The sequence below is a fragment of the Lonchura striata genome, chromosome 18, assembly GCF_046129695.1.
Source record: "Lonchura striata isolate bLonStr1 chromosome 18, bLonStr1.mat, whole genome shotgun sequence".
Classification (NCBI taxonomy): Eukaryota; Metazoa; Chordata; class Aves; order Passeriformes; family Estrildidae; genus Lonchura; species Lonchura striata.
This window is the reverse complement of record NC_134620.1, coordinates 13075058-13099661: the sequence shown is the minus strand read 5'-3', so window position 1 is coordinate 13099661 and position 24604 is coordinate 13075058. Positions and strand designations below refer to the sequence as shown.

The 24604-nt window shown below is 45.7% G+C and overlaps 1 protein-coding gene across 4 annotated transcripts; it reads left to right on the top strand.

The window, feature by feature from the left end:
• Nucleotides 1-2824: 2824 nt before the first annotated feature.
• On the top strand, nucleotides 2825-23761 carry RILPL1 (Rab interacting lysosomal protein like 1). Of its 4 annotated transcripts, none has more exons than XM_021532774.3 (8): nucleotides 2825-3247; nucleotides 6537-6687; nucleotides 11060-11178; nucleotides 12033-12260; nucleotides 14585-14757; nucleotides 15272-15364; nucleotides 18604-18691; nucleotides 21002-21115. In XM_021532774.3, the coding sequence occupies exons 1-8, from the start codon at nucleotides 2948-2950 to the stop codon at nucleotides 21005-21007; spliced, it is 1158 nt and encodes a 385-aa protein (XP_021388449.1). In that variant the 5' UTR covers nucleotides 2825-2947; the 3' UTR covers nucleotides 21008-21115. The 4 variants fall into 4 exon arrangements, with proteins under 4 accessions (XP_021388449.1, XP_021388447.1, XP_021388450.1 ...); XM_021532776.3 differs by lacking the exon at nucleotides 18604-18691 and adding an exon at nucleotides 17704-17779 and having other exon boundaries at nucleotides 2827-3247; nucleotides 21002-21097; XM_021532772.3 differs by lacking the exon at nucleotides 18604-18691 and having other exon boundaries at nucleotides 21002-23761.
• Nucleotides 23762-24604: the final 843 nt, after the last annotated feature.

Sequence of the window (24604 nt, the reverse complement as noted above, 5' to 3'; positions counted from 1 at the left end):
GGGATTGGGGGGGGCGGCGGCCCCTGAGGGACCCCGGCGGCTCCTGGGTGTGAAAAATGCACATTTTATGATTGGCTTTTCGCAAATATTACAAGGAATATTATATGTGTAATGTCAGAAAGTTATGCTGTATTAATTCTCTTAAATATAGTTTTAGGTTCCAACATAATGTTAAAATAGAGAGTATGTATGTGGGGGGAGTTTTTTTTAGGAATGAGATACTCCCTTCGAGGAACACCTAAATCTTCCAAAGGAGAGGAATTTATGGCTTCTTATCAGAAGAAACTAATTTCTTAAGGCTTTGCTCAGACTCGAAGAAGCCAGGGGATTAAAGGAAACAGTTGACATACAAGAGACAGAGTTTCTTGTTTTAAATAGAATGTATACATAACCATGAAAGATATATGAATATGCAACAAGTGTATTGTTTTAAGGGTAATTCCTTTGTTCACAAAGCATGCTTTTCGTGACTTAGTGTACAAGAACATCCAGATGTCCGTAATTCTTTGCTTTTTATTGTCTTATAATTGTCCTAACTCTAAACTTTATTAATCTAATTGTATTATTCTTCTTATAACCATTTTATTATTATTAAACTTTTAAAATTTTAAAAAACAAGTGATTGGCGTTTTCCACACACTTCACCTGAGAGTAACTGTTTAAAAACTCATTCCATTCCTTGCATGACCATGCTTAAGCACTAATTTCCAATTAAACCTCCCAAACAGAAATACAGAAGTTCATGCCTGAGCTCAAGGCAGCCTGCTTCATGACCAGCTGTTTTAATGATGTGGGGAAGGGTTAAAGACTAACACAATTTGGCTTTCCAGTGAAATATTTGTGCCTTGCTTTTGCCAATAAGCGCCGGTTGTTGTACCCCTGGTGACACCCAGACACGTTTATCTGGACAAATCGCCAGATTCACTTCAGTGCATTCTTCTCTCTGCCTCCAGCCCCAGGTGTGAGCCAGCAGAGCTGCTGTGTCACTGCAGGCACAGGGTGTGGACAAGCGTGGATAAAATTCTGCAAGACAAGCTGAGCCTGAGGAGCCGCAGCTCATGTACGAGACTTTTCCTGCCAAGTCGTTTTCCAAGAGTTTGGATCAGGCCAGCATCAAATCTACTGCTTCCCATGCCACAAACTGTGCTGGTTTTTCACCTTTCTCAGCTGTACTTTTAGTCTTTACCCACGTGTTCCCTACACTGTTATATTTTTCCTCTACCCGCACTTGAATACAACAATGGGAACTCGCGTAGTACCAAATTCTTGTGGCAAAAACTCTTTTTTTCATCTCTAATTTGGGCAAAACTATGACTTCACAGCATAGCTGCTCCCCTGAGGTACTGCAGAGAGTTCTCCAAACATTCTGCTCGGGCTGCTTCTCCTCCTTGTGTTCGTAAGCACCTTTGCCAGGAAAGGATGACTACACCATTATTCATCCTCCTGCTCTCCCTGGAACTTTGTGCAATATCCTGTGGTGTTCAACTTTGAGAATAAGTTCCATGAACAATATGTAGATATATAATTTCACTGAGTTAACTTAGATAATTGTTTGCCAGGCTCAGGTATTTGGGGATTGATTGTTCCCCTCCTGGCTGCCCTGGTACCTACTGACAGGGCACAAGGAAAATCAATATTTTGTACTTTATGGCAGAAGGAGGTTGTGACAGAATTGCATGAAAAAGCTGGTCTGGCTGTCACAGTGTTGCATTTCTGGGTGTTGCAGTGTGACATTTCTCATTCACCTGTGCTAGGGTTTTGCATCTGCCAAAAGTAGATAATTAATGCTGTATTCACAACATGCAGCATGTGTCAAGTCATTCCAGGCTTGGCTTTTGCAGCCCCACTAGTATTTCTCCTGACTGGTTCCAGTGTTTGATATTACTCATCGTATCTTACCCAAAATAAAATGCATTCTTCCTACTCTGCATAGAGCAAATGGCAGGACTAGGACCTAAAATTATTTCCAGGCACATTTAATTTATCTGTAGATACTCATCTGGAGCATCTCTTCCTAAACCCTATGGAAATAAGAACATCCAAACTTTCACACTCACACCTGAAAGCAAAAAAATACTGAAAAACCTGACGAGAAAAATGCATTTTGGTTTCATTTAAATTCCTCTGTAAGTGGATCCATACCAGCAAGCTGCTTGTATGTATAAAATCTCCACTGATCCTCTGAAGATGTTCTCAGTAAAGACTCTGTGCTCTTGTAGAGAAGAGCCTAAAAGCGCTAACGCTGATGTGTGTGAGCTCCTCGCAGTGCTGCAAAGGGCTCGTTCACCTCTTCCAGGCGGCTGCAGACACCCGTCGGTGTCGGGAGCAGGGGAACATCACCCCCGGTCCGTCCCGCTCCGGACACGCTCGGGACGCCGCGCTCGCTGCTGGGTACCACGGGCACACCCTGCGAGCCCGCTCCATCCTCTGCGTGGGCCCGAACCCCGCACACGGTTTCGGGGAGCTCTGCCCGCTCAAACTCGCGGCTTCCTCCCCGCAGGCGAGGTCGGTACCGGGAGCGCTCCCGCTGCTGCTCGGCGCAAGCACCGAGCGAAGCGCACCCGCGGTGGCGATGCGGCGCGGTGCGGCGCGGTGCGGTGCGGTGCGATGCTCCCCACCCAAGCGAAGCCCCGCGGAGCACCGACCTCCCCCGCCGCTCCCCCGGGCGGGCACGGCCCCGGGCCCGGGCGCGGGGGCCGCGGACATGCGCGGGGCCGCCCCGGGGCCGCCCCCGGCCCGCCCGGCGCCGGGCATTGGCGGCGGGGCGGTGGCGGCGGGGACGCCGCGCCCGCCTCCCGCCGCCGCTCCCCCAGCGCCGCCCGGCCAAGTTTAAACACCCCCGGCCGAGCCGCCCGGAGTTCCCGGGAGTTGCCGGGAGCCGCGGGACCGCCCCGCCCGGAGCGCGCCCCGCCGCCGCCTATGCGGGCAACGCGGGGCCGGGCGAGCCATGGACGGCGGCGGCGGCGGGGTGCCGCCCGCCCTGGAGAAGAACGCGGCGGAGCTGACGGTCATGGACGTGTACGACATCGCCTCGGCCGTGGGGCAGGAGTTTGAGCGGGTGATCGATCAGCACGGCTGCGAGGCCATCGCCCGCCTCATGCCCAAGGTGGTGCGGGTGCTGGAGATCCTGGAGGTGCTGGTGAGCCGCAACCACATCAACCCCGAGATGGAGGAGCTGCGCCTGGAGCTCGACCGCCTGCGCCTGGAGAGGATGGACCGCATCGAGAAGGAGAGGAAGCACCAGAAGGTGCGGGCGGGGAGCGGGGGGACGCGGCGGGGCAGGGCTGCCCCCGCCCGCCGCAGCTCTGGGGAAGTCGGGCTCCGGCTCCCCCGCCGCCGCCGGGAAAACAAAGAGCGAGCCCGGCGTGCGGGCCGGGATGCCGCGGAGCCGGGGCAGCGGGCGGGGCACGCGTGCGGTACAGCCCGGGCGGCTCGCGGGCTCTGCGCGGATGCTGTCTTAGCGTCGCTGAGGCTTTGGGCGTGTTGTTGTTTTTTGTTTCCTTCCCTCCTGGAAGTTTCCTCCCTCCTTCCCTTTCTCCACCCCTTCCCCAGTCACTGCATTTCCTTTCCCTGTGCCTGGCCGATTAGGACTCCTGCTCCATCCCCTCTCCTGACGAGAGGATTCTGCTGCTTCCTGCTGGGTCAGAAAAGGTCACTGACAAGAATACACTTTCCTCTCCGGAGCTGGGAATGATTTAGCAGTCTAGTTTTCCTGGAACAGACTTCGGGTTAGACAAGTCATAGGAGAGAGATGGAGAACCAAGTGATTTCAGAGCAGAGTTAGAGCTGAAGAGTAGGGAAGAGCACTCTGCCAGATTGCTGCTCCATCCTCTGATGGCAAGACGTCCCTTGGCTTGTTCTGGGGTGATCATACCTTTCCCTGACCCCACTCCCATTAAAGCCCAAGGCAGAGAGCATTTCCGTATCCTGTTAGCCTCTTATGGCAGGACAGCACGCTCCAGTTACTGCAGTAAAAGTGGAGATCCACTCTTTAAACCATCCAGATAACTGACATAAGAAATGGTTCTTCTGGTAAATGACTATGCTAAATCATCACTGCTGCCTCATGCCATTCCTGATTCCACACAGAGAATCAGGATAAACAGGAGACAGGGGATTCTGGAAGAGAGACCCCAAATTTCAAGATTTGGCTTAACTGGATAAATCCCAATTTTATATTTTAAAAATAGTCAGCTAAAGGATTTTTATCTAGCATATGGAAAATCTAGGATAAACCCTGAAACATTTTGCAGACGAAGTCTCCTCTGAAAAGGAACGTAAAAGACCTTTTAATGTACAAAGTCTTGAAAAGTCTCAAGAGTATGAAAAAAGAAGGTCTAGAGAACAGATACAAACATGTTGGATATTTACCAAAGGCTGTGGGTGAAGCAGATACTGAAGTGAGCCAGTGTCATTGTACAAGTTGTTCTGCGGAGATGTTTCTGAAGTTCTCATAAGTGTTAAAAAGTTTCCTAAACATGTCAGTTGATCTCCTGCCAGTCAACCACCTCTGCTCTGTCAGCTACTCTGAGGGCCATGAAGTGGTTCAGGGAGTTTTTAAACAATTTACTCAGTCTAAACAGATTTTACAGGAAATAAACTGCATGATACATACCTTTTATTTTTTTTAATCAAGCTGCTTCCTAGTGCACCAGATCCCTACAGGACTGTGGTCTCTCATCTTCCCTGTTCCAATGTGAGGGTTTGAAGCCTCTTTCACAGCACAGGTGCTGATAAATAGAAAAATTCAGATACTGAGAAACAGTTTTTGACTCAAACCCTCCAAAAAAAAAAAAAAAAACAAACAAACAAAAAAAAACCAAAAAAACAACACCCAGAAAAGCTTTTGCAAACATCAGTTTATGAGATTTCAGCACTTAAACTTTATGTGTGAATCTGTTTTGCTTGTAAACCTGGCTCAGTACCCACTGCCTGGGGCTTCCTGAGCTGGCTGGCACTGCCTGGCCTGTGGATGTGCCTCCCTGTCTGGTACTTCCACTAATGAGGATTCAGAAGTTAATTTCTGCTCCAATTCATTGGGCTCTTCAATAGCAATAAATGACAAAGTTTGCCTAGGCAAACCTTGGGATGGTTGTGTGCAGCAACATATAAATGATATAAGCTTAGACTGGGGGTTTGTGAGCATTCTGTTTTGGTTTTATCAATATGCTTGTAAGAGATGAATGTGCTGGTTTATTGCTAAAATAGGTCACTGCGTTATTTTAGCTACAGAGTTGTAACAGGCAGCATCACTGTAAATAGTCCAGGTTTTTGGAAAAATCCATTTAATTACAGATTTACTTTCCTCTCAAGATAAAGGGTTTCAAGTAAAATAGGTGATTAATGAGATTTTCTTTCCTTTTTAATGGTTGTCTGTGTAGCTTACCACACCTTTGCTATTTATTATTCTTTGCCACCTAATGTTTTCTGCAACACTTTTAGCAGCAATAGGGTAATAAATGCTGGAATAAAATGGCATTTGGACCCAAAAGTCATCAGGAACACGACTTCCCATTATCAGAGCATACATACAAAGCAGAGAGCTATCCTTTAATCTCTCAGCAGAGCTTATTTTAGCCTCGAGCTGCGCTTGGCTGGGTTGTTGTGTGAATGTGTTTTGTTGTTAGGTAGGAAAGGGGCATGTGGATGGATGTGAAAGTCAGCAGTGACTCAGCCTGGCTCCAGGGATTTGCATGCAGCTTTTTGTCTGAAGAACATAAGTGAAAATGGAGCAGGGAATGCCCCCCACTGCAGAAGTGAGATATGCAGAGAAGCTTTTGGAACAAGCAAGGTTCTAAATACAACTGTTTTCCTTAAGGACTTTTTACTTTTTGTCCTGACTTGACCTTCATGAGGATTGGTGACAGCTGCTCTTGACACAGTGTCCCGACAAATGGGAGCTGTTTTGGCTGGCCTGGCTGCACTAAGGCAGACACCACTCAGGACATTCCAGCAGAACGATTTACATAGGAAGCAGCACTTGTGTTCATCGTGTGCACCAGGAGCTCTGCCTTTGCTGCACTGGATCACACACTCACCAGTTTACACTTGTGTTTCTTAACAGGAATTTAGCCCAGGCTGTTCTGTCAGAAGGAGCATGTCCACCCCTGAGTTCCTGGGATGGTCTGGGGGCTCTCTAACAGCTTTGCAGTTTCCTCCTGGGGTGCTGGAGGGAATTGGTGCTGGTGTTTGGTTATTTGTCCAGCACAACCCCCTTCATGTGGTCCTCACAGCACAGCAGGGTATGAGGAGCCATCCTTTGGGTAACTTGCTTTGCATCAGGAATGATCCCCTGGGTACATTCAGCATTCAACAACTTGGGCACATTCAGCATGTAGCAAAGGGGGCTGTGCTGGCTGGTTTCCTGGTGGTGGCATTAGAAAAGCAGATGTCTTCTAAGAAACTCCAAGTAGTCTCATTTAATTGTTTTCCATAAGAATCAGTAGGATTATTACTAGCTTGATCTGTAAATTGTCCAGTCAAAGACTCTTAACATGTTTTAAAATATAAATGTGTTGTCCTGATCTACCCTATAGGAATTAGAACTGGTGGAGGATGTCTGGAGAGGGGAAGCACAGGATCTTCTTACCCAAATTGCACAGCTGCAGGAGGAGAATAAACAACTGATGACAAACTTGTCTCACAAAGACATTAATTTCACAGAAGAGGAATTTCAGAAGCACGAAGGCAAGTTTGCTACTTCAAATTCAGTCCTTGCTTTGTTACAAAAAGCAATACTTTATCAAAATACTTTGACTGGATATTTTGGTGTGGTTTTTCCCTGTAGATTAATTCAGATCTGGGTTTTGAAGGCTTGTTTATTTATTTATTTATTTATTTTACCTAAATAGAAAAATCTCTGAATACATGATGACACTGAAGATATGATAAAAGGTAAAGGAATAAGGGAAAGAAAACCAACTTTTTGTTTGGCTGAAAAGCATCTCTGGAAGTAAACTTTTGGTCTATCTCTTGTATGGGTTCTCATTTTGCTGGAGGTGGATGAAACTCTGTCCAACACTGTGAAAGTTGCACTTACTCTCTCCCCAAGGCTCAGTGCTGCTCACTTACATGGGGGAAGAGCATAATGAAACCTTCAAAAAGTAAAAATTATTAAACCTCTCAAGATACTTTTTAAAACAAATGCCGTGCTTTCAAATTAGGAGTCAATTAGTGGCAAAGAAGTGGCTCAACATCAGGCTGACAAACTCCATGCAAAATTCAGAATGGCAGCAGTGAGTCATGGACCATGAAGAGTGACATTGTGTTATAAAGAACCAGCTTCCCCTTTGTTTTCTTTTTTTTCCCTTCTTTTTTTCCCTTCCAGTGGCCATCTAGCTCACTGCAGCTCATGTGCTTGCATTTAAATATAGCCATACTCTTCACATCCAGCCAGCCAAGCAAATGCCAGACGTGCTTTTCCTGTTATTTTTACTGTGTCTACCCATGTATGACAACACAAACAAAACCCATAAGCCCATTCCAGAGCTTAGATTCTGAGATCACTGATATTCTTTGGCCAAAATATTAGGTTGAAGTGAAATCTTTTAATTTATATCAACCCCATTTAATTATTTGTATCTATTATATCAAACCTGACTGTTTTTCTTTTAGGACATATTGTCATTAATGAGCTGGGATAGATTTGCCTCAAGTGACTTGTTTGGATAGTGTCAGAAAGCAGTTCTGCTGCTCTCTTTCAGTCTCTGTCCTGTGGTTTGATGTAGAGTCCAAAGAGGCAGCACGTCAAGCTCAATCCTGTGTTAGCTGCACTGATTTAGAGCAGAGTGCAGTGCTCCTGTGTGAGCATGCTTTAGCTCTGTGATCACATCTCCCCTCAGCGCTGGCCCCGGGGATCAGCAGCTCATCTCACTCACCACACAGAGAGGGGTTATTTTATACAGGCTGCAGAGACCACTGATCTGGGTGTGCAAGGCCTGGAGAGTCAATCCTGCCAGTTAATTCTCAGAGCCTTGCTTGAGTGTGAGGAAGTGTTTGGGTGAGGCAGAGGCAGTCCTGTGCAAGCAGGAGTTCTGTGCAGTCTGAGCAGAGCAGGGCTCCTGTGAAAGGACCTGTGACAGCAGCACCCAAAACACAAGGGAGGGGTTAAAGATGAGCCTGTAACCCCCATCAAAGTGACTCCTCCCAAGCCCAAATGGAGCGCTGCTTGAAACTTGATGGTGCTGACTGATTGGAATATCCCAGGAAAATGCCACATGCAAACTTGACCCAAGTGTGTCAGACAGGACGAGCAGGCTGCTGTGCCACTGCAGGGCAGCTGCTGTCCCAGCCTGGCTGTGGTGAGGGACAGGCAGCAGGATGGCAGCACTCCTGTGACCCTCCTGTGCTGCAGGACCTACAGTTCCCTTCAAAAGGGGTGTTGAACTCGTTCTGAGTGTTTAGGTAATGGTGCAGTGCCACAGGCTCTGCCTGGCACTTGGCCTGTAGTGACAGATGTTGTATGGACACAGCACTGAACAGATCACTAAACAAAAGGCATGTACTTTTTTTTTTCCCCCAGTTTCTTTTCTTTTATCGATGTCCTCCCCTCCAGCTGCTTTCCATTCTCTTGCTGGAACAACACCAGGATCACAGCAAACCACAGGAAGCTGCTCATAGGATGTGCCTGGGGAAGCTGGCTGGGTGTGCCATTTAAGATCTTGCATTTATTAGAGTTTGAACCATTTAGAGATAATTATTTTACATTTAGGGCACTTAGTGATTTCCCTCTCCTCTTTCCCAGTGCCTGAGGAAATGGAAGGAGATGTGACTGTTTCACAAAATTCCCCACCTTTCCTTCCCCCCCCACCATTTCCTGAAATAAAAATTGTAAGGATCTGTGCACACAATTGAAGCCTTTTAGGTGCACTGAATGGTATTTTTTCCTTTAAATAGCACCTGCTATCTAGAGATCTCAAAGCATCTCACAAGTACTAATGGATACAGCTGCATTCACTACCTCCTTCTGGGTGAAACCACCAGTCTAAAGTTTCACTGCAGTCCCTCTACTTCAAGGCAAAGTTTTAGATTCTTTTGGTTTTAAATACAGCCAATGTTTCAGGCCCCAACCCCAAGTGAGTGGATCCAGGAACCTGCAGTGAGGTTTGTGGGTGCAGGGAAGTACCAGACCTGTGTTGTGAGAGAGGAATGTGGATCTTTTAGAACAGTTAAGCAGCAGTTTGTGTTTGTGACACTTGTTCTCCCTGGTAGGTATGATCTGGTACCACAGCAAAGAATTAAAACTATCCTGTGAAAAACTAGAACACAGAGCTGATAAAAACCAGAGTCCAGAAATAGAGCAGGCAAATGTACCACAGAATTAAAAGGGGTGAGAACGTAACACTAGAATGTGAACACCATGTCACTGACAGTTCTTTTCTGGGGTTTGACAGGAACACGTCCTGTGAACCAAATTCCTGGCCAGCCATGGCCACCAGTCCTTTTCCCAGCAGAGCAGTTCCTGTTCTCTGCAGTACCACAGCTCTGGTCCTTTAGCACTGAGGCTTGGAGCTGCTGTTCCCCTCTTTGCTCTGGTCCACTCCCTACATGGGAGTCCACAGCTGCTGCAGGAGTGCACATCCACCAGTTACTCCCTTTCCTTCTCTGAGCTTTGTCCTGCTCTTCTCTATTATCCATCAGTTCATTCTGTAGCTGACCTGTGAGCTGGAGTTCCTACAGACATGCAGCTAATTTCTCTTGTGGAAACAACTCTGGATTTCTCTGATGGGGAAAGAACAAAACCAGGAAGTCTGAGCTGATGTTAGAAAGTAGAGTCTTTCCTAGCTGGATACATTTGATGCATACAGAGAATATTTCTGACGTGGGAGCTGCTTTAACATATTGAAAAGGAAGCAGCTTTCCAGCCAGCCCAGAGTGAGGAGTGAATTAGCACCACTTGCAGTTCGTAAATGGAAGAAGCTGAAGACCCACATAACAAAGTACTTTGCCAAAATGAATACAGATAGCAGCAGACCCTGAATTTGAGTTCCTGCTTGGGCTGGGCTTTGGCCAGGGGAGCCACACACTGCCCTGGCTGCAGGGTTTTCATCTTCAAGGATGCTGTGCAACGTGATTTCATGTGATAGCTCAGGACCATCAAACTGCACATCTCTGTGCCAGTCTCAGGGAAGGAGATTCATCATCTCACCAAGGTAAAACCTCTGCTCTGTGTCTGCTCTCGAGTCCATCACTGCAGTGCCAGATCCAAGTTATCTCTGTAATGGCAAATAGAAGAATGTTTCCTGTGGTTTATGACATTTCTGAATGATTAATTGGTCAGATTTAAGTCTAACCCTTTCTTTATTTTCAGACAAGATCGGTGTTGGATTCTTGGCAATGTTCCAAACTCCTCTCACCAGCGAAATGCTATCAAGTATTCTTCTCTCAAGTGCAGTTACTCTAAATATGAATTACCACACAATAGGATGGGAAAAGGGTGGCAAAAAATGAGAAAATATGTGACCATGATTCAGACTAAATTTTGGTTCTGCATTCAGGGTGGGGGTACCCTCTGAAGGTCCTGTTTCATCTTTTCACCAAGCACAAAGCTGGATTTCAACTAAAAATCAATCTAGTTCAAAAACTGGATTTCAACTAAAAATCAATCTTCTCAGCTGTTTTGGATCCAGATGCAATCCACAATAGTGATATGTTGTTTACATCTTACTGAAGATCCAGACCATCTTTTTTACAATTTTCATAAGGCCTTGGCCAGCAGATTCCAGAGATAATCACACAGATAACCAAGCTCCCTGAGGCACAGTATGAACATTGATGTAAAACTACTAAGGCAGGAAGATGCAGCAGTGTCACTCACTGTTATAAATGTTTCTGAGGACTGTCAGTTCCTTTTTTAAAGAGTCTCTTTGCAGTGGCTTTATGGAGTGGATTCTGTCATCAGCGTTCTCTGTTACCCTTGAGGTAACCTCTAAAGCATCTCTGTAATTCTACCAGCAGGCAACTTCCAGAGTCTACTTAAATATTTCTCATTGCTATTGTTCTCAGCCTCAGCAGCTCCTGACTGTCCTTAGTTTGTGTTCTGTGTTCTTTTTTTAACCAGGGATGTCAGAGAGAGAACGGCAAGTCATGAAGAAGCTGAAGGAAGTGGTAGATAAACAGAGGGATGAAATCAGGGCAAAGGACCGGGAACTTGGCCTTAAAAATGAGGATATAGAGGCTGTAAGTGGTTCTGGGTCTTCCTATTTCTCTTTTTTCTCACCCACACCTCCACAGCCTGGTTTTGAGTTTGAAGTTCATACAGAAAATATAAATAGTGCTGCTGCAACTGAAGTGTCCAGCAGAGCTGTGCAGTGTCCAGAATGGTCAGGCTTCAGTGCAGTCCCACCCCAGGGATGCAGTGTGGATCATCTCTGCACGAGAAGGACACTGCTCAGCCCAAGCCTGTTCAGATGAGTCACAGACTCCACTGTGACTCCAGGCATGACATGAGATTTGGCACTTTCTGTGGAATGACCTCCTTACCCATATTTTGCTTTCCATTCCTCACACTGCCTCATGTCCTTAGGCCATGGGACTTTCCTGGTGCTAGTAAAGCCAGGCCTAAGTGATCTCTGCTCTGCCCAAGTGCCTCTGGAAGGTGCTGCCTTTCGAGTTGGGGCTGTCCACACACACCCAGCAGGTCACATCCTGCCTTAGGAGAGAGCCCTGGAGCTGAAAGCAAAGTACTTATAAACTGAACACTGAGGATTCCTCTGTCTTGTCTTTCTTCTCCCCTGGGTTAAGATTTGATTCAGAATCCCATAAGCCACCCTATCCTTGAATATCAGAAGTGATGGATTTGGTTTTATCTGAAAATCTCCCTGTGCTAGGGGAATTTACTTTAGAAATCAATTAAATTTGGGTGACTGAAACTGTAGTAGATAATTAGATATTAGAAAAACTAATCTGGGGTTGAGGAGAGGGAGGGAATTTTTTAGATTAAATGCAACAGGAACCCGCTGCTTCAAGATGATGTTTGGGACTGGGCCATGATGGCTCATGGCACACTGAGCCCTTGCATGGATGTTTTGCAGCTTCAGCAGCAGCAGAACAGGCTGATGAAAATTAACCACGACCTGCGGCACCGGATCACGGTGGTTGAGGTGCAGGGGAAGGCGCTGATCGAGCAGAAGGTGGAGCTGGAAGCGTATCTGCAAACCAAGGAGCAGGAGATGGGCAACCTGAGAGCAGAGCTGGGCAAGCTCAGAGAAAAACTGCAGGGTGAGGACAGCCAGGCCAGCCAAAATGGGGAGGAAGTAAAGGTAAGAGGCACTTTGGGTCACTTTTTAAACAGCTTTTTAAAAAGCTTTGGACTTCGTACGAAGTACCTCTTGGTGTTTCGGCAGAGTTGTGGTAGTGAGTTTGCTTCATTTTCTTTGTACACACCTACCCTGTCCCCCTGAGGAAGACAAACCTATTCCTTGCTCTGGGTTTTCAAAAGACACACAGCCAGCAGTAGCTTCAGCTTTGCCAGGTCTGTGAATATTCGAGGCCAGATGGGTCACAGGGGTGCATGGGGGTGATGGTGGCAGCTGAACCACAGTGGAACAGAAACTGCCAGAAGTGGTCCCAGAGTGGGGGCAGAGCTCTGCACACCTGGTCCCTGCAGTTCTTATGGCACTTCAGACCAGTTAGGATTAAGCTGGTTAAGTGCTACCACATCAACATATAAATATTTCAAGGCACTTGTTAGAGGAACTAACTTTGGCCTTATTTCTGCTTTTGCTTCCTATTAGAATTTGTGCAGTGAAGTGTTGTGAGCACAGATGTTCATGAAAAGCAAACGTTCCTGCTGGCAGAGCCAGGTTCTTGCAGAACAGGCAAAGTGACAGTCTGCAAATGGAGCTGGGCTGAGATCAGAGCAGCAGGAATGCAAATCTGAGGGGAGCTTCCTGAGAAAAAGATGCACTGATTTGTTGATCCCATAGTCCTCTTTATGGTTCCTAGTATTTTCCTTTGTGCCTGTGACATTACTTTTTTATTCCTGAAGCAAATGTACTGCATTTCCCCCTCCTAATGATGCTCTTAGCAGAGCAGGAAATGCAATAAGGGGTGTCATGATATTTAAGAACTTAGAGGAGCTCTATCACACAGAGCTGTTCAGCTTGATGCACTGGTAAGAGCTCCACGGTGTAAATGCCTGACAGACTGCAGCAGAGAGTGAAACATCCAGTGAAACATGCATTTCACTGGCAACAGGCAGGAACACACATCAAAAAGGAGAGACAAGTGCTGATGGGGTACCTTGGTCCCCTGGGAATGCGACAGCCAGTGTTGTGTTAACATGTCACTGCTGAGTTGGGCAAGCACTGTATTAATAATGAAAAGGATTATTTCATTGCTGTTAATTCAGCCAGGACACCCATCTTTGTAAACAGGGCTGGGGAGCCCAGGCCTGGAGCCAGCAGGAGTGAAAGTGTCCTCAGTGTCTGCAGAGAAAGGATGCATTCTTCACCTCTCTCCAACTCATCAGTTCCATGGCAATGGTGCCTCCTCTAATTAGAGCCGTCCCTGCTCCCTCTGCCAGGACACTGCTCCCACAGGAACTGCAGTGGCAAGCAGAAAGCTGGAGTAGCTGCATGCTCCAGAATGGACATTGCTGGCTGGCCTCAGTCAAGGACATTTGCATCGGGTACAGGCTGCTCAGTCTTTGCTGGTTTGAGCCAAATCTAGCAAAAATAGCTTATCTGGGCAGAGAGATGGGACAAATATACAACCAAAAGAAGAGACAGCAGCTCATACCTGTACCTAGCGGGTGAAGAGGAGGAAAAGTGTTTGGGTGATTTCCTTTGAACCTCTTGTTGCATCAATCTTTATTCCATGTAGTCTGTGCAAGGGTGATCAAACAGTGCCCAAGTGAGCATCACCCCGCTGAAACTCACCTGAAATGCACCTTGCACCTTAGCCAAGTTCAGCCTGAAATCATGGATCAGTGGCACCTTAGCCAAGTTCAGCCTGAAATCATGGATCAGTGTATGGACAAACCATTTCACAAACACAGGAGCTTAGAAGAGGGTAGAGTCAGGATTACAAAACATGGACTGTGTAGGAATTTCACTTCTCAACTCCTCAAATTTCCAGCTTGTATCCCAGCAAGCTGTCACTGCCACACAGGAGCTCTGAGACTCTGATCTTTGCATCCTCCTATGAGAGTGAATGGCTGACCTGGCTGCTGGCAGCTCTGATTTCATGTGCTGGCCTTTATCAGTCCTTGCAAAAAAAATCACATTTCAAATGGACTTTGCTACATTTCAAATGTATTTTCCTGGAACAGAGTGTCCTGCCTTTATTTGTATTGTTATAATTCCTGCCTCTTAAGGCTGGGAGCTGCTTTTCAGAATCTCAGTTCCAAGTACCCTTCCCAGAACCTTGTGATTTTTTTATCATTGTATGTTTACACTAGAAGAAGACACTTCTTTGCGGGGGGAGCTGGAAGGAACTGTATGACCTTTGCCATGCCATAAAAAACTAATAAAAATGTTTGATTTACACTATTTGTTAAAAGTTTGAATTCCTAAAACTGACTTATCAAAAGTTGGACATTTGAATTGGACAGTGAATTTAAAGTCCACATTTTACTCCCTAGGCAGAACCAAACAATGATGATTGTCTCTCTGAGTCAGAAAAAATGGCAATGGACTTAAAAGATCCCAATCGCCCAAGATTCACCCTGCAGGAGCTCCGGGATGTCCTTCACGAGAGGAATGAACTGAAATCTAGAGTGTTTTTGCTTCAGGAGGAGCTTTTATATTACAAAAGGTGGGTTACATCTCCTCTCCTGTTGGATGAAATACTCAGGGAGCCACAGGGCAGGTGTAGAAACAATAAATGAAGTTCTGCCCAAGTTCGTGTTCCTGCAAAGGCTTGTGCAGAGACTGCAAGAATGCAGCCTCAGTTGGAACCCCGTCCCTCAAACTTGTCCTTCCCTAACTCCCTGCTCTGCCCTGAATCCTAGAAAGATTACAAACATCTAACACATTTGAACTTCAAGAAATGAGGATAGGAGTGGGTCTAAAATGAAAATTCTAGACCTTTTGTTTAATCCATTCCTCTTCTCCCTCTCCTTGTCACAAAGGGAAGAAAATATTGAATGGAGTCTCAGTTCTTGCTGCTGATCCTTGGTTGATAAAAAATCTTCAGTTTATTTGAATGGGTTTTGAACGGATCTTTTTGCATTCCTTCATCAACAGTGCTACCTCAGATTGAATTGTAGATCTCAAAGTGCTTCCATGGCTTGGGAGGAGAACATTAATTATCTTTTCTTTCTTTCAAGTGAGGAAATGGAAGAAGAAACTAGATCCCCACAGCCTACACCCATAATTCAGCCAAAACCCTCAACTCAGCCTGAATCTGGAATCAAACGACTGTAAGTAGCACATTTGCTAAGCATACTGGGTACAGTCTGTAAATACCAAATGTTTCTTATGCATAGGACAATTTTAAAGACTTTAAAAATTCAGATAGCCACATTCCTACTGTATATGAGAGACACACTGAATGAGTACTTGGCAGATGTGAAACAACAGTTGGTTTTGGCCAAAACTTTTGCCTAGATCTGAGACAACTTTCAGGCTTGGATTATCATTTTCCCATGACCTCACTGTGTCCATTTCCCTGTTGACTGAAGCCTTTAGACCCCGACTTGCACTATGTGGGCAGCACAAAACCCTTCTGTTTGCTGAGCAAATTTGCTGCTGAGAGGATGGGCACTTGCTTGGCTAAAAGAACCCCACCTTTTTCTGAAATATGAATGCTGCTGTTGGCACCAAAGCTTACTGCCAGAGATGTGCTGTTACTAGAGTATCACTTAATTATAAAATCACTGTGTTGGCCAGTCTTTTTCTCTGTTGAAACTCCCTCCTGTACATTTATTTATTTCAACTTAAGTCTTCTCACAGCAACTCTTTAGATTTTTATGATACCAGAAGCTTAACTTTTTAAACTGCATAAGTGTTTTTGGAACTGTTGTTTCCACATAAAGAGTTCTTCCATCCTGTCCCCATGTCCACAACCTTCAGTCCTTGTTTAGTAACAGCTGCAGCCCTGTGAGAGTAAATTCCATAGGAAGATCTGGACTGACCCAAAACACCAGGAAGTCAGGAGGGCACTGTTGATTATTTGCAGTAGACTGCAACTTTCTGCCTGTGCTGAGAGAAACCTTCCTCTCACTTGAGTAGAAAATACACTTTAAGTTTGGATTTCAGTTCTCATTCTGTGACTGTGGTGATTATGATGATGATCATACTGTGTCGCACAAGATATTAACTGTAAAGTTTCCTTTACATTTCTTTTAGAGTTTTTAAAAGCTAATTCTGTTGTAGAGAATGGCTGGTTTCAGCTCACAGAGTTTGTGTTGAGCAGCTCCTATGTTTGATTTGAAATGCTGCCTTTGATGAAGCAAAGGCAGCATAAAAATGTAAATAGAGGTTGTAAGGCAGAGCACATGCTGGTGAGGTATTAGTTTTGACTCTGCCTAAGCTGAAATGACTTCTTTTAGATGTCATGCTCTGTCCCCAGGTTTCACTCTGCTCTCTCTCCACTTAACCATCATATTAAATAAGGGAATAGAAAACTGTCTACCTGAGTAATCTGAAGGATGGGAACAGTTTTCAGGTTTGTCTCATTCTTGCAGCCTGTCTGGATAGGATTTCTCTGGTGGGGTTTTATTTTCCTTTCCTCCTCCCGTCTCTGTGTGTTGTGAACACTGTACTTATAGTTGGGCTTTAAAAAGTCAGGAAGTGTCACTGCTGGGCAAACCAGAGAAGCCAGTGTAGCTTCTGTCCTGTCCCAACATGCTCCTGCCCCAGCTGCAGTCCCTGCCTCTGTGAGGTGTCCCCAGAGCTCCCTTCTCCCTCCCCAGGGTCCCTCTGGCTGCCTGGGGAACACCCTGGCACATGAACTCTGTCCCCAGTGATGTGATGAAAACTTCCAGTGCTGCTCTCTGCATGCAGAGTGCCTTTACAGAGGAAAGTGGCGTTGCTTTTCCTTCTCTTTCAGAGTTTTCCTCCTGATTAAACAAAAAGCTGAAGTACAAAAATAGGAGCCCTCTCAAGGGGAGTTTTATGCTTGCCTGTGCAATGTGCTCTTTTTGCCTTTGTCACACAGAGTCTGGGGGAATGAGCCATATGGATGTGTAGCCTGTGCCATCCAAGATGTGCTCAGGTGATTCAGTGCTGCAATTCCACAACAAAAGGAAAACAGAAGCTACAGAAATCAGCATTTTTTTCTGGGTTGGCACGTTTGGGGCAAACTCTGAGTTCTCATCTCAGACTGCCTGACTCGAACATTTGTCTCTCCCACATCACATGACAGAGTTTTAATGAAATAATGTAACCAGGAGGCTTTACTGAGGAGGAAAAGTCCAAGGATTAAAAATGCTCCCTCTGTTTGGAGCAGAAAACACCCTTTTGTTTTCTCCTTAAGACTACGTGCTTGTTTGTCACTGATGTCATGCCTCAAGCAGCCAGGAGTTTTCTTCCTATTCTTGCAGTCTACAAAAGCTGGTGTGTCTGTCAGCTCTGCAGCTCAGGATGTGCCATGTTGCACAAAAATAGAAATCCTGCCTGCTGCTAAAGATCCAACAGTGCTTGCCCATTTGTTTTCCATTTTAATCTCAGAACAGCAGTTAGTGAGCTGGGGAGAGCTGCGTTTGGTCACAAGTGAAATGTCTCTCGTGATTTCAACTTAATCTTTAATTGACATTAGTCCACAGTTCAAAAAAATATTTGGCACAAGGGAGAGCCTGTGAGGAGAATCCTTAGACAGACAGAGGGTGCTGCAGGTACGGATGGAGGTGTGCTGGCAGGGCTGGCTGGGGCTGGCTGGGCGCAGAGCACTCGGCTCTCTCAGCCTCTGTGCTGCATGCAGTGGCTAATGCTCAGTGGAAGTGCTGAACCCTCACAAAGAACCCGTCTTGCTGCGAGCCAGCTCCTAAATGCTGCTGCCAGAGCAGCTGCAAGGTTTCCCAAAAGCATTCAGCTGCCTGCAGTTGGCATCTTTCTGCATGAGAAGTAACACAAGTTCCTTTGGAACAGACACACAGGCCTTTTAACCACGGAGCTTCCTAGGAGGTTATTTCAAGAGTTCACCTGCAATACTGTTTTTTAACTTGAAAATATCAACTGTTACCCTTGTGGAATCTTTAACTGTAATGCTGGTCCTCTCTAACCCTTTGCCAATCCAGTAGTCACAGAAGAGTCTTGTTTTGTATTTCTTAACACACACACCTTCATCCTTCATTTCATTGTGCCTGTGCCTGTTTGTCTCTTGGAACAAAAATGTGCACTCTGCTCTGCATTGCTAGAGGTGGTCATACCTTCATGAAACCCAACCCAGGTCGCAGGCTGCCTTACAACAGGAAAGTGGTATCTTTTAGAAATCCAAAAGCATTTGAAACTGCTACAATAAATGGTATTTCTGAACAAGAGTTTTTCACTGAGGAGAGCTGTCTTGGGTGATGCAGATCCCCCTCTCCGTGTAACGTGTCCTGTGTTGTAATTTAAAGTAACCCCGTGTATCATGTTTGCCTCTTTTCTTTTTAATGGAATGCCTTTTCTTTCCCTTGCTCCAGTCTTATCTCTTCTGTGTCTGTACTTTCCTGACCAGGATCTTTACAGCCATAATGCCCATGGTAGCAGCTGGATTGATTCCAGACGATCCCACATTGCAGCCAATAAGAAGACTTGTGTCCCTTGTAGGAATTTTTTTAAAATGTTTGGTACTGTGGTTTCCTCTTGCATGACCCTGTGTTAACAAGCACTGCTGGTTGCATTCTCCTGGCTGCCAGTGGGATCCCAGAGGATCAAAGTGCCAATCAGAATGACCAGTCAGTGTCAGTACTTATCCCAGTCCTCCATGCTCATCCTCCAACTGACATGTTATCACCTTTTGCCTTAATGTTGCCACACTAAACCAATCATTATTCCTTGGAAAATCGGTGCAATATGGAGTTTTAACCAGCATCTGTTAATCTGCTTCCTAAGCAAAGCTATTCACAGTTCTCACCAGTGCTCTTTGAGAAACTCGTTTCTAATAATTTGTTACAATCATTAGTTAGAGTTACAGAATGGAGAGGCTGATTTCCACATTAATTTCCACTGTTAATTACAGGCTGTTGCTTTCATGTCTTTCTATCTATGCCCTGTATATTTTGTCTCTAATTATGTATTTTGAAATAGAGTGTAAACTCTTCATAATCAATTCTGTCATCCAATTCTTGGCTCTCCTGGAAGACATACTGATAATTGTTAATTCAAAGTCTCTTTGCATTAGAACTGCTGCTTTAGCAATCTTTCTATTTACAGCAATGACACAGTTTCCTCTCCACACAGACAGGCTTTTTCCAAACATCCTCCATGAAAATTTTCTAGGCATAATAACAATTTTCATTGTTTCAGAAGGAATTTTAAAAGTTGAACCCTTTAGAGATTTACGAACTTCTTTTTCTCCTGCTTAATTTCCTGATAAAGTGAAAAATTACTGAGCTTTGAAACTGACTGTATAAACACAGCAGTCCTTTGTGTGAGCTTCCAGACAGTAACCCTGAGCAGGCAGAACCAAATGTGCTCTGTAGAAAGGCTCGGTCACTAAACACTCCTTTTATCAGCTGGAGCTAGCTCTGGCCCTGAAAATATTCAGTATATGTGTGTGAACTCATGAGCTCCTGTGATGAAGGTGCTAGAAAAGTATGAGGCTAATTAAGTGCAAAGTACTTATTTCACTATTAAGGCTGCACATTTGAAGCCAGGAAATGCAAAAGTTCAGGTTCTGCTGGCACTGTTATTTATGTGCACTTAACTTGTGTAGTGGTTTACTGCCCTTTCTAAACAACAAGTAATTATTTTAATATTCTCGGTTATTATCATCCAGCCTCCTGTGTATTGAGAGACATGGAAGGTCAAACTCCCTGCTCTGCACAAGGCAGCTGGGAGGGCTGAGGGGGATGAAGGGAGAGTGGGATTTGGGAGAATGCTGAGGAAGGTGAGCGTGGACTCAGGGTCAGGTTTTTGCCCTGGCCAGTATTCCAGCCCCTGACAAAGCTGAGGTTCTATTGGCACGATCCCTTACTGGGTAGCATTTAGCAGTTCCTGTCCTGTGTGACACTTGGTACAGTGCAGGCAAAACAATCTTCACCTCCTGAAGCCTGCCCAGCACCAAGACCAAAGGGATCCACAGCCAACTCAGTCCTTTGGTAGCTGGAACCACAACTTTTGCATTTCTCAGCAGGCCTGAACACTGCACTAACACTTCTTGTACTGAACCCACAACGAACATTGAATTTGCCTAATCCAGTAACTTCATCCCATACAAATGAAACAATACTAAGGATTTTTCCAGCTATATATTTTATGTGTATTAAATGGCTGTTGGTTCATGTACGTCATTATCTTAGAGCACCCAAGCTGTGTGACAGGAAATGACGTGCACACTCGTGTGCATTTGTTTAGAGCCTTCATCCTGCAAACTCTCATGCACATAGGTGCATTTATTCATTCCTTTTTGCAGGAATCAAGTCTATGTATCAAAACCTCTACACTGGGAAAAAATGTGGAGAGTTATTTTCTTATCTTGTGAACTTCCCTGCTGACAACCTTAAAAAAAAATATATTTCTATTTTGTGGTAAAATATACAGATTTAATGCCAAAGATACCACTTTACTTATGCCAAGAAACTAACCTGGATCGTGTGGCTTCGTTACCTGAGAGCTGGGGAAGGGGGAACCCAAATCTAAATGATACCTGCACCTTGTAGAGTCAACAGCATTTAGAGCTTATCTGAAGCTTCTCTAGCCAAACTGCTTGAGATTGCAATGACTCCATTCCTAACAACATTCTGACATGCACTCCCATCAGGCCGCTCTGCCTTGATTTTCTGCAGATGCAAACAGAGTTTTTTGCTCGGTGTTTTGTTGTGCTGTGTATTGGGGTGGGTGTTTGAAGTGCTTTCAGGATGGTAAACACTGTTCTTTCTTTTCCCTCCCTCTCACTGCTCCCATCCCGGAAGGTTTAGTTTCTTCTCTCGTGATAAAAAACGTATGCAGGCATCACAGAAAAATGTCCACTTCCAGGAAACTTTTGGACAATGGTCACATTCAAACAGAGATGACTCCTACATGGAACAAGGACAAGAAGCCCTGCAACACCTGTGACTAAACCCCTGAGGTGTTTGGTTTGCTGCAGTAGATCTCGACAGTCTCGTAACAAGAAGCTTCTGTAAAGCATCACGGCAGCTCGTCACTTTTACTTGCCTTGCACACCTCGGGGGTTGTTTCAGACTCTCCAAAAGGGATCCCTCACTGTTCACTTGGTGACTGTTTGCTGCAAACAGGAACCCAGGCTTTGTAGTAACAGTTGCTGACACCCTGGGACATGGAAGCTTCTAGATGACTTGTTTTGTGCTGAATAACAAGTCTATGATCTTGTTCATGCATTAACTACAGTAACACAAGCTTCTTTAAACCAAAAAAGGACCTCTGCCATTATTAGAAGTTTGTTTGCAGTGTATATCTAGTAAAGGGCAAAGACTCTTCTACCCTGTTTGTTAACACTACTGGTTGTTTGCTTTTTATTTCTGTAAGAATTATTTCAAGAGGGATATGACAGCTGGATGCCCTTGGAGGCAGCCCACAGCTCTGCTGTGTCCTGTCAGTGCTGCTGGCATCAGCATCTTGCAGAGTCACCCCTTGGAAACCCACCTGGCACAGTGATAACTGGAGTAGCCTTGAGAGGGACAGTGAGTGTACATTTCCCTTGTGCTTATAGTGCCTAAAGCATGAAGAGCCAATGTACGAGGTGAGCGTGCCTTGTGTTCTGCAGTATTAATGGAAAACAAATTGCCTACAGGGAGGAATCCTAACTCTTGAATTTTTCCCTTCTTACCAGAGACTTCCTCACAGTGCACAGTGTAGCAGGCAGCTGCTGTAAAAGAATTAGATCTTTCCCACAGACAGGTTTTTAATTAAGTCACACTTCAGTTTCCTGTCTAGGTAAGACTGCCCAGCTTCAGAGGGAAACACATCCTCAGCTGGCTGATGTGAACTATTTCACTGACCTAGACATGAGCCCAACCTTTTCTCTTGACTAAACACTACGTGGGCAGAGCAGATGAATTCTGTGTGTGAAGCTGCTCCTCTGGTGGTGGCAGATGTCTGGGTAGCCCCTGTTACAGGCTGAACTTGCCAGCAACAGCCCAGCAGCCAACCCCAAGGGCTGGGGCTGGATCTGCTTCGCAGCTGAGCTGGTGAGACCCCGGGCCTGACCGAGGTTGTCCTTCCAAAACTAAAACCTCACAGCAACAGTGCTGTGGACACCCAGTGCCAGTGCACTCCCCACCTCTGCTCCACACACTCCACGAGGACCTGACCAGGAGGGAGAGGGAGCATGAATCCATGGCTCTGTGTGAGGACAGGGCTGAGGTGTCTCCGTGGCCTTGGCCCTGGCTGGGAAGGTCCATGCTGGAAACCACTGCTCATGGGGAAGATCTCGTGCCAGCAGGGCCATGGGCAGCTTCTGCACGAGAAACTCAGTGCCAGGGACTGGGAGCTGCTGTTGGCACCACACCCCATGCTGCTCCACCTGCTCCCTAGAAGCCTCTTCTCAGGAGTGGCACCAAGGACAGGAATTACAGCTCAGGCCAGAGCAAATCTTCAACTACTCCAGGTCCTGAGTGTAGGAGGAACTCTCAAAGGCCTCCAGAGGACTTCGTGCAGACCAGTTTTTATTACAGGGTGATCCAAGAGTGGATTTTTAATGTGTGTGAGCAGCATCTGTAGTAAAACCCTGGCAGTAAAACCTCTCCTTGCAGTGGTGGGCTGTGTGCTGTCCTGCTTCTGGCTGTAATTGCTTCATTCCAACGTGGACCTTCTGTGTGTTCTAGGAAGGGAAAGTGTTTACTGTGCCCCCCTGGTGCCACTGCAGCTCGGGGCAGGGGGGACACGTGGCCTTATATGGGACATGGTGATCAGAGTCTAATGTGGGTATGGGCTAGATGTGTTTTTGCCTGGTTATGTTTTGGTAACATCCTTAAAACAGCAGCACTTGCAACTCTTAAATGGGGGGAGTGTCTTCATTTGTCTTCGCTTCCATATAAGAAAACAAAAAGTGCAGTACAGTCATACCAGGCAGTTAAATTGTGGATGACCCCATGGAGTCTGTCCCAAGCACAGTTCAGTCGTGTGGCTCATTCAGAAGGGATACAGTGAGCAGAAACAACACAGGAACGTGGGCCTGAGTAAGCAGATCCCTTTGGAAATCAGCTGAGAGCAACGAGCTGGGATAATGGAGCTTCACAGACCCAAGCTAAGCTGGTGCAGCACAAAGGAAATCTCCAGGCCTGGTGCATGTCCAGCGGAGCCCGGGGCTCTGTCGGGCCAGCTCTGCAGCCAACACCAAACTGCAGGAGGCAGGACAGCCTTCCCACATCTCTGCAGCTTTACCTCAACCCCTCACAGCTCCTCCTGACCTGCTGGCATTAACCACTCGTTCTCATGTTGGCAATGTTGCATCCACACACCCCAAGTGCCATCGGGAAGGATGGCGCAGAGGGAAGTGGTTGTAAAGATCTGAAGATCTGTCATGTATTGTTTGTCAATATTCAAGGAAAACCTGCTTTTAGAAAAGGGGCCAGGATGCTGGCAGGTTAGGGGTGTAACAATCCTGCCCGCCAAGTGCAGGATCACTGACATTTTTTGGGTTGGTTAATTTTTTTTTTGGTTGGGCAGTAAATAATTTTAACAGTTTAATAAATATTTCTGAAAAACACATATTTCTGCGAGACTTGTGTCTTTTTTTTTTTTTTTTTTTTTTGTGGAAAGTAATACCATCCATTCTTGGGGATGCAGCTTATGGATCTGTCTGTGTACAACTTCATGGAAATACAGCCTCAAGCCAGACAAGGTTTAGGACAGAGCCATTCCAAGATTTATGAAATACATTTTAAAATACATTACATATTTAGGAATGGCTTATGATGACAAAGAATATGACAGAGCCTTTTCTAGAAAGTACTGTAAGCTCCTTAATGGAAGAGGTGTGTCTGTATTTACACATCCTAGCCCTGAAACAGATGTTTTGCCCTTTTTCCCCAATTCAGCTAAAACCAGCAGCAAGTCCAATTTCCAGAATGGATTTAAATCCTGTGTAGAAGGGTGAGGACAGAATGAGTGCAGCTGCAACCACATTTACCCATGACACCCTCCTTCAGTGACTGCCCATGGATTCATCAGGATCATGAGGCATTTTCTGATGTGTTTACTGTCCTGTGGTGCACATTCCTCTGTACAAAGGAGTTTCATCCTCCCATGTCATAGACAGTGGATTGGTCCCATGTTTCTCTCTCACCTGGCAGAACTAGTTAAGGACACAGTATCAATAAAGGCCTTGCCTGTCCCAGTGTCTTCACAAAAATGAAACCATTTCCCATCAGCTTCTGTTTTGGGGCACAAAAGTTTGTTGCCATTCCAATCGTGTGTCTCCAGCATGGGACTGTTTCATAACAGACCTGTGGACATCTGGCACACGGATAACTCCTCACCCAGGCAGCCAGACAAGGTGTGTGCTCATCTCAGTGGGATGCCTGTACACACGGTGCATTTCTTACAGCAATCAC